The 17,939-nt window shown below is 47.6% G+C and overlaps 1 protein-coding gene across 1 annotated transcript in view; it reads right to left on the bottom strand.

Moving 5' to 3' along the window:
• The window catches only part of NCAM1 (neural cell adhesion molecule 1), a 209,225-nt gene extending 192,601 nt beyond the window's left edge, over positions 1 to 16,624 (bottom strand). Inside the window, 1 exon segment of the mRNA XM_078869992.1 lies at positions 16,186 to 16,624. Coding sequence (XP_078726118.1) covers positions 16,186 to 16,240 — 55 coding nt within the window. The 5' untranslated portion in view covers positions 16,241 to 16,624.
• Between the last annotated feature and the right edge of the window lie 1,315 nt (positions 16,625 to 17,939).

Raw genomic sequence — 17,939 nt, 5'->3', positions numbered from 1 at the left:
CAATTGTTCGACTAAATGATTCGTGTAAAACCGGGTGATTGTGGTCTACTTAGCAAAACGTCACAATGTATAATCCACTTCACGTCGGTCCCGAAGTTTATTTTTGAATCAAAAACCAAATATTTATGTATCTTGGAGAAATCTGATGAGCTGTGAAGCTCTTTTTTTACAGATGTCCAGGAGGGGTGGGTCAGAAGGTTACAACAAAAACACAACGCAAAAAACGATAGGAGTGAAAACGTATGGGAAATGCAAGCAAATCACTGAAACAAATAAACACGTATACATTCTAATTGCATAAGTACACCAATTCTCAAGCTTGGGCAAGGCAGCAAAACAACAGCAAGTACGGTCCCAGACCACACCAAGACAACACACTGCTCCTCAATAAAACTGGACATTTCATTCATAGACAGCTGAGTTCAAACTCTATTGGCTCGCATAGAACGAGATAGCGGAGAACAGATCTATAGCTAGTAAATCTCTACAGATGTCCACGACAAGAAGTGAGATAAGTGAATACCTTTTAGGAGTTGTTACACAATTTCTTTCATGCTCTATTGGGTAAAAAAAAGCCATTTTTCCACTTAAGCCTGCTCGTCATTTATTAGAGACAAATTGTCAACTCTTGAACTTCAGTTGGAAAAAAATCCTCTCAGCCTGCTTTTTCGCCTTTGTAAGAATGTTCTTTTTTTCTTCTTCCATAAGCTGTTGCTTCTATACTTACTCAATTTCTACCGTCGAATGTTGCACAATGGCTAGCTTGCTCTGAGCTTGGACAATGCGCCATCGTTTGCGAAGCGCGCCAAGCGGGGATACAACGTTTGACCTCGGGATAGTATGTTTCCCATTTTGTTCAATAGCTTATGTAGCTGCAGCGGCAGAAGACAACTAATGCGGGCAGCAGGGGGGGGGGCGGTCAATGCAGCATTAATAACCACGCACGGCATATTGTGAGCGCGACACATTAAGACACTTTGTTAATGTGGGCAGATAAAAGCTGGCCATTTTCATTCATGAAATACTGCAATGGTATGCGTGTAAAAGTACAGAATTAGCATTAACACATAGGCTGTCGCGACGAAATATTATTCACAATAAAGGTTGTTGGGTTAGATCGCATAAGTAGAAACGTGTCGTAACCCTCCACCACCCAACATAGCCAGTAAGGTTTGTCACGTAAACAAAACGTGATCTAACCCAAAAACCTTTATTATGAAGACTTGGTAATGTTATCTCTGGTCCCTTACAGGAAAGTAAATTGCATTATGTAATTAACAGTGGATAGACTCATAATAAATAAATATATTTGCACATTTTTATTTTTCCTACTTTTTTATCATTTGTAAGCTGTACCATTTATTACATAATCATATAATGCAGATTTTAATGGAATATTTTGTTCATTTCGAGATTCACTCTAATTTCATTGCCCTATATTTCTGCTTGAAAATGACTGATAATTACAACTGCGAATTATTATCAATGTCATGATAGAATGTGAATAAGCATTTAAATGGTAAAAAAAAAATCCAGTAATAAATCACTATGAATGTACCCAATCCATGTACTGCTAAACAGATACTTAAGAACTACTATTCCCACACTCTTGATTATAATAATGCTAACTTATGACTCAGCCAAGGTAAATTAGCAGGAGGGAATGAATCATTATTTGATATATTTTTTAGTAATCTTTTCTTGGAAATTAATGCCAATCAGCTTGACAGGCAAACAGACAAATGACCTTTCAGGCCTCCCACTGTCATCACTGCCTGCACAATTATCTAAAAGCAGGGCAGTGGATGTCTCACAATGTCCAGGTAGGCAAGGGTCGACAACGTATTTGGTACAAACGCTGTTTTCTAAAGAGTTGATTGTTTTATTCCAACATCACATTCAGCGATGCTGCAATGCATCACCATCATTATTATAAGATTACTTTATAGTCGACTCTATGATGTCATTCGCACGTGGAAGCCACTGTGTGCCTATGCCACATATGAAATGAAGAACAGGAACATTACATGCAAATATATATTTTTCAGCTTTCACAACGACACGTGTCAATGATATTTAAACGGTTCTTCATCATCAGCCATGGTCCCATTCATAATACATTTTTGGGTCAGGTCACCTAATAATTTTTGCCAAATCTGTGTCAAGAAGACCTTCCACCACCCAACATAGCCAAATAAAATATTTAATTGTCATGCGCACAAGTGTTGAATACTGCCCACCCTCACTCAACAATGAAGAGCAATTCTCTCAACCAAATTTAGCAATTAGATACGACGGTTCGCATGAAACGACGCCAATCATCTTCTTCAGAAAAAAAATCCATGAAGTCAGAATAAAATCTACTGCCTGGATCTTGTCCAAGAGACGCGTGGCGTAGTTGCAAGTGAAAGGTAATTATTTTCATTGAATTGATCTTAAACTGATGGGTGAACTGGAGCTCTAACAACTGGCGCGTTCAAGGCGTGCGCTGTAAACGTGACAATCTGTGCGGCTGTGTCGGGTGGTGGAGATTCTTACGACACACATTGGGCCTCATCGTCTATGTGGCCAAACCCAAATATATGTTGTGAATCACAATGTATGAGCTACGTTGTTAAGGAGTCAGCCGCAGTCTCTCCATACTGATTGAAGGCCTTCCTATGCCGAGTAACTGGAGCCACTCGATTCCTTTCCCAGGAATCGCAGCACTGGGAATGTATTTAGCAAAGAGCAAACGCTGGAATGAGAGTGGCCTGCTGAAGAGACACCTCTGGTGCCTCAACTGTTGCTGCTTTCGCATCATCAGCAGCTTTAGCCATGATCTATCCACTGCTGAATGAAGCCCTCAGGACGTTGTCGCCATCAATCGTGATCCTGAGATGCCACAATCCGTCTCACTCATGCAGAGGAGCTGATCTCATCGCTCCAAGCTCTACGTCGGTTGTCCTCTGGGCTTCTCTCTCCTTTGGCTGCCAGTCCGTCATCAGTATTGTCCATGAGCAACCATCACTTCTCGCTATAATGCCACCATTAGCAATCAGATGTTCCCGATTGGAATTTTGTTGTTGATGAGTGTAATTTCAAGTGGGCATCCTGAATTTTCCGACTTTTGTTATTTTTGTAATGATAAAGCTAGCGGTGTGCATGGGATAAAATCTCATATTTTTCCATGCACAATGGTTTTTTTCATTATCAAATTCAGCCCTCAACAATTATTCCATCTCACTCTTGCTAGCCTTTTTTTTATTTGGTCATTTCGATCTTGATCTGCCTTCTGAATAACTTGCTCTTGGTACACATACACATCTGCTCTTTCCTACGGTGCCCCTCCAACAGAATACGAGGTTTCTAAGCAACCTCGTTTGAAATATATACATTTATGCAAAGCTTTTCTTTCCCCAACCGACATGTTAATTAACACTGCCCTACCCCCCCTCCAACACAGAAGGGGGCAAACACACGGCTCCATCAGCCAACAATTGCTCTTTTCTCCTTGGAATAAAACAACCCTCCAAATCGTGGATATCAAAGCGCATCGGCACCGCACTCAACAAATGCGCCATCAAATGGTTCCACGGTGAGGAAATTGTTTAATCGCAACGCTTGTTCATTTTACCCATACCACCGTCGTGAGAATGAGGTAACAAAGTGTGACTACAACACCTCACTCTAGAAATACGAGAAGCAGTCTTCCACCACCAACCGCCTTGCCCCTCGCTACATAACCCGCACCTCCTTCACCAGCATCCCCAATGAGGTGAAATATGGCGGTGAACGTGGTTGCCCCAAGCACAGGTCAGTAAGACAAGCGTTTCATCCTAACCATCGCCTAACGTGCGAGATGAAAAATAACATTGTGTATGACGTGCGGAAGCTTTTTATGTGTTACGTTGTCGTTGATCGCAAAACGCCTATAAACGACTCGGGACAAAACAATTATTGGAGATTTTCAACAATCTTCTCATTTTTCGATTTAAAGCTTTCGTGACGGCAGGGATTCATCTTCTTGGTTCTTTCGGTAAAGTCACGTAGAATGGAAATAATAAAGTAATAAAAATAATTATTTTATTATATAATATTTCATTATTATTTTATTACTTTTTATTTTTATTATTTCCATTCTACGTGACTTTACCGAAAGAACCAAGAAGATGAATCTTTTCATTTTCAGGAGTCACGTGTAGTCCGTCCTATATGTTTGTTTGTGTTTTCGCTCCCCTATTAAAATGGAAACCTTTCTGCCAGGTCCCGTTAAGGAGAGACACTGGAATTCCACAGTGGATTCTCCAAGGACAGCAGCACATCTTTGACGGTTGAACAGCAGTGAAACGAGAGACTCACAAGATTTGCTCCCAACATCTTATTCAATGGGCTTGTTTTATCCACACACCACCCTGCAATCTCTGCGTACATAAAGTAGTGATTGCTGCAATGTATCTCCAACAATACTTTTATACACTTAAAGCAATTGCACGGCAACATTAAATACAGCGACTTTGTTAGGGTTTGTAGTTATCATTGACTGGTCTGAGACACACTCACTACACATAAAACCTAAATTCTCTCTTGAGTGATAACCCCAGGAATTAAAATGCGCTGGCTTAGTGCTGTGATGTCAGATGCAGCTCTACAAAAAAAAACACAGGCCCATCTCGAACTCCACGGCGTAAACAATCCTAATTTGTGTACGCGAGCAATCACATAGGCTAGCAAGCCCAAATTGTTAGCGTTTTGTCATTATGATGTGAGCGATATTGAAAGATGAAACAAACTGATTATTGTTTAAACTGAAGGGACACATTGAACTGAAGGTGAATTTAATCTCAAGCCATGCAAATCGTTTTTTTGCAGGTCTGACTAAGAGAGACCGAGGTCTGTGTGGCATCTCTCAAGTTGATGGATCTTGATCTTGTTTGTGTCAGGAACATTCCCCTGTGGGCCTGGTCAGCCGTTATTGCCCCAACACTTTGACCTCTGCATGCAAACAACTCCCACGCGCAGACACAAGCCTACAGGCACACACGTGCGCACACACACGCGCACACACCTTCGTCCATATGAGCACGTGAATGCCAAGACGTTGACAAATATCTCACTTTTCTGTGTTATATACTTTTGGGGCAAGTGCTTTAATGGCCAAACCATATGAAAGGCCGACACAACACACAATTACGGCGTAACTGAACACGCTTAATGTATACAGGAAGACCTCAATGAGCCTCACAAATACTCATTTCCAGGAAGATCCCCTATTGGGATTTTTGGTTAATTACAATCATGTTTTTCATGCGACAGGAAACTGTGGAGTACCTGGGGAAAAAATCACCACACACACACACACTTGAGGCTCTGCACAGATTGGCTCAGTAATCCACTGTTCTGCTGCTGTCTCCGAACTCACGATGAGATGGGGTTTATTCAGGGCGTATCTGGGTCACCGTGAATGCGAGTGGTGTGGCCCAATGTTGCTTTTTTTTGCGCCATGCTCATGCTGATTTTTCCGGCCCGGAAGTCGTTTTAAGCCGTGTTAATGCAAGGGAGGAGACAAGCCAAGTCCACGTAAGGATAGAAACCCAACGCGCCACGCCAGAGGTCGCAAACAGGTTTTCATTCCTTACCCGTACCCGGCCGCACCAGGGTCGAAAACGGGTACCCGTACCCTACCCGATACCCGGCTACCCGTATCCGGCTGGGTATCGGGTAGGGTACGGGTACCTGATTGCGACCTCTGGGATGAAGTCATGTTGCAGGCGCGGGTGGGTTGATTCTAGGAACTTGAATTGTCAGAAGAGACAAGACGTTGGGAAATGAGTGACAAACGGTTACTCACCAGTGACTCACGGCCTACCCGTACCCGGCCGCACCAGGGTCGCAAACGGGTACCCGTACCCGGCTGGGTACGGGTAGCCGGGTATCGGGTAGGGTACGGGTATCGGGTACCCGGTTGCGACCTCTGCGCCACGCCAAGCCATGAATCGAGCTCGCCTCCCAAGAACCGTATCGAGTGCGAACGAACCACGGAGTCTGTATACGGCGGTTCGTAAGCATGTTGAACTTCTTTCGCACCGTACATAGCCAACCGTGATAATCGGAGATGCACAAAAATCCACGCGACCACGGGCAGAGAGGACATGCAACCTCCAAATATACGGCGTGCGTCCGGGTTGGGACCGCATCCCCCTACCTCCTGCATCTCAGGCGAGACAGTTAACGTTTCACCACGGTGGCACCCCTCAAACGCACACATGGTACGCAATGCGCGTTCACGATCGGGCCCAGCCCTGCGCATGGACGCAATCGGTGCGAGCGAGGGAGCGAGCGAGCGCGCCATCTGAGAGGACACTGCCCACCGCCCATGCCGCCCCTGTTCTGTACCATGGTCACGTGAACACAGGGACCCTCTTTCAGACGAGTGCTGCCCCTTCTTCCACCCACGCCCATTCACACAAACACAGCCACAACCCCCACCCCCTATAAACTGTTTCGAGCAAGTGCCGTCAGCAAGCTCCTATTAAAGCCTGCACGGCACTCGAGTTGGGTGTTGTGGCCAGCCCCATGCCCGGCCACCATCGTTTCGTGAGTGCCGAATTTGTCTCTACGCACACCAATGCAAGCCATGTGAAGAGAATGAAACTTAGGTCTCTAGGTTCATGTCACAGTGCGCAAATCATTGTGCAATCACTCCACCCACACACATACAGAGACAAAGATCGCCCCCTATAGCCTTGAACAGAATGTTGGGGCAACTGCTGTTAGCTAGCATCTATGACGGCCAACACAGCACACAACGAGGTGGGTGACTAGCACCACGCCCGGATGCCTTTGTTTTCCTCATGCTGTTTATTTAGACACTGCACCCGGCTGGGTCGATCTAGGGGAGGCCCAAGACCACTGCACTAACACCAGACACATACCCACAAATACGCGCACACACAGATGCGACTACAACGGACTTTCGTGTAAAATCCTTATGCTGGACGGCAATCAATTTCCCGCCCGCCTGGAGGCCACACCAGCCATCTGCTTTGTCTGCCATGCCCCTTCGAGCACTTTGGTCCATGCCCAAGCTTCCATATGCCTCCTCCATCTGGGCACCGATAATGGGCTCACTTTCGACGAAACCCAGACACCCAGAGCATCAGGGAGGCATCTTCGGAGATAATCTCGCCGTTAATCTGCGACGGACGAAACCCTAAACTAGGCATCGGCAAGGCTGCGGTCGGTAAACAACGAGGGTGGCACCAGGAATGTGCCCGACCCTCTGGGGGTCGAGCACGCTATCTCGAATGGGAAATCCTAGCGGTTGATCAATACTTGCTCTGTTGCCAAAAAAAGAGAGAGTCAACGGCGACCTTGCTCTAATAGAGCATCTATTATAGGGCAGGAATTCCGACGAGGTCGAGTCAAACGCGTGGCTCGGATCCAAGACACGAAACAGGGCCCAGGGCCATCCTTGCTAGGCCGCTGTTGGCTGTTCCCCCGTGGACATGCGCTCGACGACTTTCACAGATAGCAGATAAATAAAAGAGGAAGGGGGGGGTCAACCTCGGTACATCTTTGGGTGAACGAACATGTTGTGACTTGTGCAGTGTTTTTGTTTCCCCCCCCCCCTACTCCCCATCGACAAAATCGCGCCGTAAAGTGGCAGCAAAACTAAAAAATAAAATCGGATTTAGCAAACAACAAAAATTGGTTTGCTCATTTAACACTAAATTCTCACTGTATGTAAAGAAGACTTCGCCAATATATGTACAGTACAAGTACGTTTGTCAATCCATTGACGGATGAGAGCCTCCCCACACTGTGCGGGTTGTGCGGGTTATTTGAACATACTTCACCAAATCTGCCAGTGTGGGTTTGGTGAAGGCAGCCGCATTGACATAGCAGCATGGAAGTACAATAGAAGGGATGATGCTGCACTGTCCACTGTGTAGCCCTACAGCCTATAACATCTGTCATGTATGGTGGTCGCCCATCCATGCACCGAGTAGGCTCATCCCTGCTTCGCTTCCATAACCTTACGGAGGTCGGACACATTTTTTGGTGATATGATCAGAAGCCAACGTTGCCACATTTGTGTAGAAATTAAACGTTGGCACTCTCGATAAATTATACTTGCTGAACATCTACAGCGTTATCCTACGCTATAATTATAGTTGTGACTCAGTGCATGCAAATACATCTCTGTGGATGGGAAAATTAGCAAGGATGCGGATGCATTCAGCTTCACTTTTACATTTGCAGACTGCACTCTAGGATGCTCTTAGCCACCACTTTAAATAATTCGCAAGGAAATTTATGCGCTCAACGTCAATTGCTCAAGAAGACTTGGCAGACGTCATGACACCGAGATACGGCCTCAGAAGACAGCTACTTTGTTTTCACGGGCAGCGTTAAGACATTATGTTCATAAATTAGCGGGTGTGTCGGATGCAGTTTGCTCAAGTCCCCGCTTGACCCGGAGTCATCCAAAATACGCCCCCGCACAGACGCTGAAAACATTACATCTGAACCCTGTGTCCATGCCACAAATACCTCACGCGGGCAGCTGCAGCAGCTGCAGCCTTTAGGGCTCAAATATTTCATGGCCTGCGGTAGCAGTAGAATTTGCCGGAGGGGGAAAAAAACCGAATAAGGTTTAAGTCATGGTCCAGGTTTGACAGCCCGTCGCAGGAGATTCACGGTCGCTTCCCACCCAATGCTCAAGTAGCCACACCACTCGCCCCCCCTTCTAGCATCTCATTCCCAAGGGAACAACGAGCTAAGCCTGTAACAGGGTCAGTCTCTGCGTGATTAACGCAGCTGCATACGGCAGCAGCGCAGACGCACGCTTGGCTCATCCGCACTGGGGCGGTGGCGGGGGGAGGCGTGCCTGGGGCAGCAGACGGGGCAGCGCTGCCCCCCACCTCCCCTCCCCCCACTTTACTGCCGTGCCCCCCCCCGCCCCCTTAAGCTGAGCGGCGCAACACACTCGGTAGGCCCCTTCGTCGACTTCTCGTCCATCGAAATAAAGTGCCACCAATAGCTCCCTCGCGAGTGCGCCATACCCCCCCCCCACGGTTTAATAAATCCCTGGATATGCCACCGACCCGCAACGTCGACTCTCCCGCCCGCATGCGTAACCCAGAGACACATCTGGCCGCTTCCGCGGAGAGAGATGCCATTAATGAGTGACAGCGACAGCCCTTGGGAGGGCTCCCCTTACAGCGCCATGACCCACACACACACACGCACCCTCTCCTCCGACAGACCGGCTCCCTCCCAAAAGCCTCCCTCCCCTCCCTCCCTACCGCCACCACCCGTCCAGCCGTCTTTGTCTGCCTTGACGAACGGCCAGAGTCGGCTCGCTCATCCATCTATGATGTGCGCCCGTGTCAATAATGGACGCCGCTGTCACCACCATTAGTAACGTGGGCGCCCCCTGACAGCCATATCTGTTGCTCCCATATTTATTGTTTCTGCCGCACTAATGGTCCATCTGCTATTTCACGTTCGACCAAATTTCTTTCTTTCAATCTGCAATCAGATTTACTGCGCGTGCCACGCGTCGCCAGTTTATTAATAAGCGCGCACGTTTTTGCCGATGCGCGTCCTTAAAATAAACAAGATGGGGCTCTGTGAATGTCGGGGATTTTTTTTATTTTATTTGTTCTTCTCCTCCTCCTCCTTCTTCGTCTTTGCACGGAGAGGCAGCCTTCGTCTAGCCGTGCCCGCCAGGCAATCGAGCGGCCTTTGATTTGCCACCCGCACTCGCTGCGAAGCTCACGGGGACTCGTTCAGCCCCGATTCTCAGAATAGTCCGCAAGCTTCATTTTACATCGCAATAAGCGCGGGCGGGGCTCGCAACCACTCTCCGTACGCGTGCCCCGACTCATATGAGGCTCGCTCGCAGATTATAAAGGCCATGTTAAAGTCGACAGGTGTAAACTCAGTTGGGTTTATCTGATTTCTGCTGTCGTGCCTATCAGCAGGAGGAATTTGCGTCGATCGGCGTCCTTTATTTCACCTCCTCGGAACTCATTGGGATTCGTGATCTCCCTGGGCAAGGTGCACTCGCGTAAGATTTGTTTTGATACCACTTTATTTAGTCGTGGTCGGTTTTTAATCTGCGACTGGGCCTACAATACAATGATCCACGCTGTCGAATCATCTTACGAAAATATGTAATAACCACTTTACAGCAGGTGGCATACTTTGACAAGGCACCTCGTATTTAACTTGGTAACTGAACACATATAACATTAAAGACTCCACACAAACCTGGCATGCTTGCAAGCACACGGACCGCAGAGTCATCCAGCTGTCAAGACATGGTCCAAATATGGCAAATAGACGATCTCATTGCGACATAACGAAGCAGGCATTGTCATTGACTGTGCTCCATTTTACAAAAATACCAATGCCTTCTGCTCCGCTGACTCGCATTCTAAATTCTGGTGACAAGCTCTAATTGGATCTAATAGCCTTTATAGACACCGGGATACCAAGTTGCATTATTTGGCCATGCGCGCGAACACGCACGCACACAAGGCCAGCCAAAAACCCGCCCCTAATTAGTGCTTCAAATGTAAACTTGGGAGTTGTACAAGTTAGATGTTTGTCTCATTAAACAAAAATAATAAACAGTAGATACAAGCTGAGGCCTCCAATTAGCATGGCTGGCTACGTACGGTGCGAAAGAAGTTCAACATACATACGTATATTTAGTTTACTTTTGTGTACAGTACTAGCTACACAGGGTCAATACAGTGTAACAGCAAGGCCGTAATTATTTAATTTTCACGTCAACTGTCACAAATACTTATAAATATTTCAGCATCAATAGAGCATCATTGATCACGCACACCCACACATTTTAAGTGGCGAATCTGATGCAAGTTTAATGAAGTGTTCTAGCCCTTTCACACGCACTCCATTGTGGATGTGTCTTGATTTTAATAGGCATTTTTTTCTGTCCCTGATGCCTTTTACTCGCTCGCTTTTAGTAAAGGAACAATTATAACTGGATTTACCGTATTTATTATTCTGCTTGCAATTAATGAAACAGTGGTATTGCGATTGAGCAAATATTTATTCTGGAAACAAAATGGCATATTATGAAACTGTTAATTGTCAGGAATTTGCAAGTGAGCAGGAAAAAGTCATTCGATTCAGATTTGTTTCATCAATTTCAATTCCTAAAAAAAAGGTTCCTTTTAAAGATTAATTGGCCTCTCAAAGGCACGTTGGAAAACCCACAAACACTTCTATGGAAACATGCCAATAGGCTCAGAGCAAAAGTGCACGAATAAAAGTCAAACATTTTTGTTGTAGGGATGCTAATATATTGCGACGCTTAGTCATTTCTGACTGACAATTTTAAAATGTTAATCAAGGATTACAAAAAAAATCCTGACCCATGATAGTTCGAGTCTTGAATTGTAAGAAAAAAATTGTAATGTTTAACTCTGGATTTTTTGACAAATTAATGCACAAGGAAAGCTGACACCACCCTTGCATAGTACAAGCAAGTAAAAAGCCCATTATATACCCTCAGCCTGTACCTCTCTTATGAATAACAGATGTTTCATTTTTTTCCTCGCAAAAAAATAACTCACGCACACAGCTTCACGTGCGGTACAATGACATTTACAGTGTAAAATGTTATACACGTATTTAAATGTTGAATTGGGTGGCATGTACTAAGTCTTGCTCTGACTGGTACTAACGCAAGTATCACCATAGAACCCTTCAATGACTCACTGGCGACGCATGTGCATGTCTTGTTCCTCTCGTGTGTCAAGCACTTCCCAACCCCCACACCTATTTTGTATTCCTGCCATCCCACTTTTATAGCCATAAACCACAGCCACTGCTCTCCCTTCCCCCTCCACCCACCTCGTTCCTGACCCCACCTCTCCCCTTTCTGCTCATGCCCACGCCGCCTTCACTCCCCACCCATCCACCCACCCCCAATGCCCCCCTCCCCCGCCTCCACAATTTGACTCACCGCACCCAACCCCCACAAGTGATATAGACCGCCCGCCGCCGCCGCCCCCCCCCCATCTGAACAATAACAGCCCGATGAGGCAAAAGCCCCCTGATCTGGCTTTGTCACTGCCAGCTCCTTCCACGCGGTGAGGTTGTTGTTAGGTGTGCGGTGCCGCTCGCCACGCAGGAGGGAGAGGCACGCTCACACGTTGAAACTCACTCCACGTGCATGCCAAATTGATGTACGTCGCCGTGCGTTGAATTTCTTTCGCACCGTACGTGGCCAACTGTGCCAAGTCGGAGGTGTGCGGTGAGTGGGGGCGGTAACAATACGGAACGCACGATGCAGAAACCCGCAGAGTGTCGCTGCTATCTTGAAGACAAATCTTGAGACTCGTTATGTTTTTAACCCACCACCGGTTTAGCCAGAATGATGCGATGATGTTTGTCTCTGTGATACTATTTTTATACGGTTTGTTTTTTTCCTCTGCACCGCACGTCATTTTTGTTTCATGTTCCTGCAGCAGTGCCTCAATATCTATTTCAAAAGGTGGGCGCAGCAATGTGATCATGAATACCGGTGTCAGTGATAGGATCTCGTCGAGGCGAGAATGGAAAGCAGAAGACACGTGCATCTTCATTTCGTGAGACGGAAAAAAAAATCAGAAAAAAAATCAGAAAAAAAATCCACTTTTTTAAATATATAAAGGGCAATGCTTAACCATTTTCTTTAAAGCTTCCTCAAAACAAGCTTTTACGAGTTTGTTTTTTCTTCTCTTACCCATTAGCTCAATGGGGGTGTATAAATCGTTACTGTTGATAGCACGCTGAGTTAATTGCTTATAAACTACCCTCCCCCCCCTTTACATTCGAGACGGAAGAACTTAACAAAGTCGTGGCTGGAAGATGACAATGGGTGACACACACATTGTTATTATAATTATCGAGTTGAAGCTGTGCAAAAAAAAAAAATTAAACCACGTTGTTGCATTTTGCTTTTTTGCTATTAAATACAGCGATCAACAAAAAGGTTGGCGAGCGAGACTTTGCACTGCCTGCCCACGTGACGGGCGCGCGAACGATGGACGTTCTTTGGCAAAGCCCCTGATTTGGGAAGGCGTCTCCATCCGCTAGACGCGTTCGTTCATTGTTTTCCCGTCGCTGTTTCAAACATATAAATAAATAACGGCACAACCGTAACCCACCCACCACAATCTCCCACCACTCACTCCTCTTTTCCCGCCTTCCTCACCCCCCTCTCTTCTTCACGCTTCACACACACGCAGAGAGCGCGAGAGAGAGAGCGCGCGCGCAAGCAAGCAAATGTTTTCTTTTTAACAGGGGGTATCGAATGTGTTTACCGGACACAAGCAGACGCAGTATTTAAAACGTTTGAGGTTTACAATAGTCATCAACGCTACTGCTGCTGTTGCCCGTTTAACTAGTAACATAAGATATATATTTTAAAGGATATCCAGTGTATCCACCTTGGTACTAGCTAGCAATGCTCATTTGAAACGATCCCATTTTAATTAAACACCAGCGTAGCGATGACAAACGCAAGCGCGTCCTCAAATGAACGGCAACGAATTTGCTACAAAGACACGGGACCGTTGCACGCGCCCTGCGATGCACGGGCCAAGGAGTGGTAGCGGAATAAACGTGGGTGAGTGTAACGTAGAACATCTTGTGCGAAGCTGTTGACTGTTATCCCCTCGAAACACACGGGGCTCATTTGTCTCTCCCTCCCCCGCCGCCCTGTGAAGCCGAACGATAATTATTGGAAATTGGCCAAACACCTCAAACATTTAGTGGAGCCACACATCCTCCTCCCCCCCCCCCAAAAAAAAAAGAGTCTTGAAGCTTTCCCCGGGTAAAAGGCACTGTTATCATCATCACCATCACCGCCACCACCGCTACAAAAGCCTGCAATCAAGAGGTTGCAGATCTTCAATTAAAGGCGAGAGTCCACGTGTCGACAAAATCCAATAAGTCGTCTCGTTGCTCTTCTCGAGACTCACACACACACATGCGCGTGTGCGCAGACTGCACGAGTGTGTGTCTCAGTCGTCGCGCAGTTTTGTAAGGAAGGGCGTTTAAATAAAATTATTTCATTGCGGCTGTTATCACCGTCACTGTGTGCCGTTGCAGGCTCGCTTCTTGGGCGGATTGATTTCATCAAGACAACTGATGTAGCTTGGATGGGAGTCCAACCCCTTTCCGCCACGACCCCCGCCAAATACCCTGTTCTAACCCCCAGCCACCCCTACAGAAAAAAATGACAGCACATCGTACGCATGCACAACCAAAGACAAAGATCCCCCGTATAGCCTGCTACTCGCAAGCACCTATGAAGAACACCACGACAACCAGAGAGGGTGGGGTGGCCAGCAGCACACCCGACCGCCTTTGTCTTTCCAGTGGTGATGTTTACACATCGCACCCGAAAGTCATTTGAGGCTGAGTCTACCTAGGGGAGGACCAGGACCGGTTCAGATAATCGTCACTGGGTGTTGGCCGTGAGCGGGAATCGAACCCGGGTCGCCAGGTCCGTAGCGCAGCGCGCTAACCGCTACACTACCGCTCCCCACACATTCACACACACACACATTCACACACAATTACGCAATCCCTCCCACCCCATGTTCGTGCTGTAAGCAAGCACATATTAAGGTCCAGCACTGATTGGCCATAACCACGCCTCGCCGCCTTTGTCTCCCCCCAGTGCTGATGTGTACACCGCACTGAGTACTAATTTAAGGCTGAGTCGATCTAGAGAACTCCCAGGGCTTGGTAGCCGTGGCCGAGGAATTGAACTCAGTTTGCCGGGGTTTGTAGCGCAGTGCGCTAACCACGGCGCCACCTCTCCCCACAATTACCCATTCACCCAGACACGCACTTAAAATAACACACTGCACAGACGATAAGAAAAAGATCCCCCGTATAGCCTGAGCAGCCGTTTTGGGGCAAGTGCTGTAAGCGTGCACGTATTAAGGTCAGGTGATCCCGCCCGGCCACCTTTGTCTCCCTAGTGGCGATGTTTACGCACCGTACCAGATGCTAATTAGAGGCGGAGTCGACCAAGGGGAGGCCCAGGACAGATGACCGGTTCACTAGTGTTACTGGTCGTGAGCGGGAATACGAACTCGCTTCGCCGGGTTCGTAGCGCAGCGCGCTAACCACTGCGCTACCGCTCCCCCACAATAATACACAGACACACACGCGCGCGCGCATACGATTGCGCGCGCACACAAAGACAATAACATTCGGGCCTCACACACACTAACACACAAAGACAAAGATCCCCCGTATAGCCTTAAATGGGCTGTTGGGGCAAGTGCTGTTAGCGAGCACCTATTATATAGGCCAGCACGGCACACGAGGGGGTGGGTGGCCAACACCACACCCGGCCGCCTTTGTCTCCCCAGTGGCGATGTTTACTACACACCGCACCAGGTACTCATTTGAGGCTGAGTCGACCTAAGGGAGGCCCAGGACGGTTGCAGATAATCGTCACTGCTGTAGGTGTGCCGTGAGCGGGAATCTAACTCGGAGTCTCCGGGTTCGTAACGCAGCGCGCTAACCGCTACACCACCGCTCCCCACACACGCGCACAGACGCGCACACGCGCATAAACACACGGACGCACACGAACACACGCGCACTGAGATTCACACCCGCGCGCTATAGCGTCCGTACCACACAAAAAATAAAAAGGCGGTCCCGCTAACAATGCAATGCTCATTTTAACAACGCGTTTTATACGGCGCGTTCATTCCACTTAAACTATTATTTCGTTTTTTTTTTTGTTTTTATTAAGAAGCATAATATAAGAGACCATTTACCCGACGCGGTAATTTGATCTCGCGTGTGCATAAGTGCAAATGTGAAATTTTCAAATCGCGTTTATTGACGTTCGCGCTCTCATTATTACCATACAGATATGCATGGCTTCTATTAACACACGCACGCTAAGCCAGCGGGCTCGCTAGGTACACCCAAGTCCTACTTTGCATGCCATAATCCTTTGTGCACCCAGCGTCCATCTGTCCAGATTAAATCTGGTCCGACGAGGCTTTTGACAATACGCGGCCCGCGCGATATATTCTTACGCACGCTCAATACGAACGCCAGCGATGATGATTAAAACTTGTGCATTTTGATGGGCATGTGTTGCGTTATACATCTACGTTACATGTATATAAACAGCCGTACCTTGTGCGCCGTAAATCAAGAGACCAACCATGGAGAGGATTCGGAACCCCTCCATTTCTGCAGCGGTGGTGGATGTGGAAGATTCCCTTCTTGTCCTCAGCGCTCTTATCTTTGCACGCTGCGGCTGCTGCTGTTATGATTAACACGCACAGACGTGAGTGTGTATAAGCTAGACGCCGTGTGTGTGTGTTTCGGTTGTTTGATTTTTTTTTTGACTATGTACGTTTAAATGCGCAATCGTTGTGTTATTAATTAAAGCCGCGAAGAAACGAGGCGGGAATGAACGAGCAGACGTATCTATCCCAGGAACCGGTGGAACCTTGCACTCATCCACTCGGCAGGGCGCGATGTGAGGTTGATGCGAACAGCGCACGGAGCGGCGTGCAGAACGAAGCAATGCGCATGTGCTGAGAGACCCCCTCTTCCACTTTCCAAATCCACACGTACGCACGCACGCACACACTCCTCCCTCCCTCCCCCTCCTACCCCCTCCTACCCCCCCTACATCAACCTCCCCTTCTCATCCCCCCTCCATCGCCTGCCTCCCGACATCCCTGAGCAACCCACACTCATCATTCCCTCCCTCCCTCCCTGCCCCTCCCGCCCTTTCTCTCGCTCTTTCTCTCTCCCCGTCTGCTACCCTGCATCGACGACGCCAGGACCTTCCCGTCCTCCTTAAGATCATCCCTCCATCCTGAGCAATCATCACCAACCCCCACCCAACCAGCCCTGGCTCTCCCTTCCCCCACTCTTCCTCCACCGCTATACAGTCAATCCCCACTCCACACAGCCATCCTCATCATCCCCACCCCACACTCCACATCTACTCACGAACAAAATCACCTTTTGCGTTCCCCACCCCCCTCCTACCCGAGACACCCCCACCCCTGCCCCCCCCAACCCCCCCCCCTCGAATATAGCTGGGTGAAAGTAGTTCCGTCATTGTGGATGCAGGAATACGCTAGCACCGCTTTACGTAACCCATCACCTCCTTGTTCCATTGTCCCAACTCCCCTAGACCTCCCACCGCCCCATCACTCCTCTTCTCCCGATCCAGACCAACCCCACCCCCTCCACCGAGCACCCGCCCCCCTCTTTCCATCCCTCCCCCAGTATTACACAGGCAATGCACTGCTGCTCCTGATGACACTGGACAAAAGCATTGCGCAGACCAATTCTTAAATCCAGAACCGGATTGGAATGCATAGAGGATTATTCGGAGATAAAGCAGCCCATTCATATGTATATACAGTACACTATATATATTTTCCAAAGTGTGTGTGTGTGGTGTACACACCTCATAGCCGTAATAGAGGTTTTTCATAGCCAGTTTGTGGAGTGCATGGGGTGTATATGCGTGCGGCCCTTTGTCAATCCACGTAATGGTGTTTTTGTTGTTGTTTGTTATTCATCTTCATGAATCAGTGTTGACACCAGCGATGCGCATGACACCACGAACAGGAGGGATTTGTATAAAGTGCGGCCATGGAGGTCGTTTCATTCTCGGGACTGGGTCAGATTGGACGTGCCACTCGTGTTAGCAATGGCTGCCTATCAAGCTAAATTGTGAGATTTCTCGTCTAATATTCATTATGCTATTCACCGTGCTACCACTCCACGCGTGTCTATAGGCTGATATAATATTACAGTGTTCTGTCCGGAATATATATATATGTTTACATATATGGTTATTGTATACCTCTGCGGTGCATGTGTAAGTGCATGCTTAGCATAACCATGTTTTTACATGTAAA

This window comes from Lampetra fluviatilis, chromosome 29 (genome assembly GCF_964198595.1).
Source record: "Lampetra fluviatilis chromosome 29, kcLamFluv1.1, whole genome shotgun sequence".
Taxonomy (NCBI): domain Eukaryota; kingdom Metazoa; phylum Chordata; class Hyperoartia; order Petromyzontiformes; family Petromyzontidae; genus Lampetra; species Lampetra fluviatilis.
This window is presented reverse-complemented; position numbering and strand designations above follow the sequence as displayed.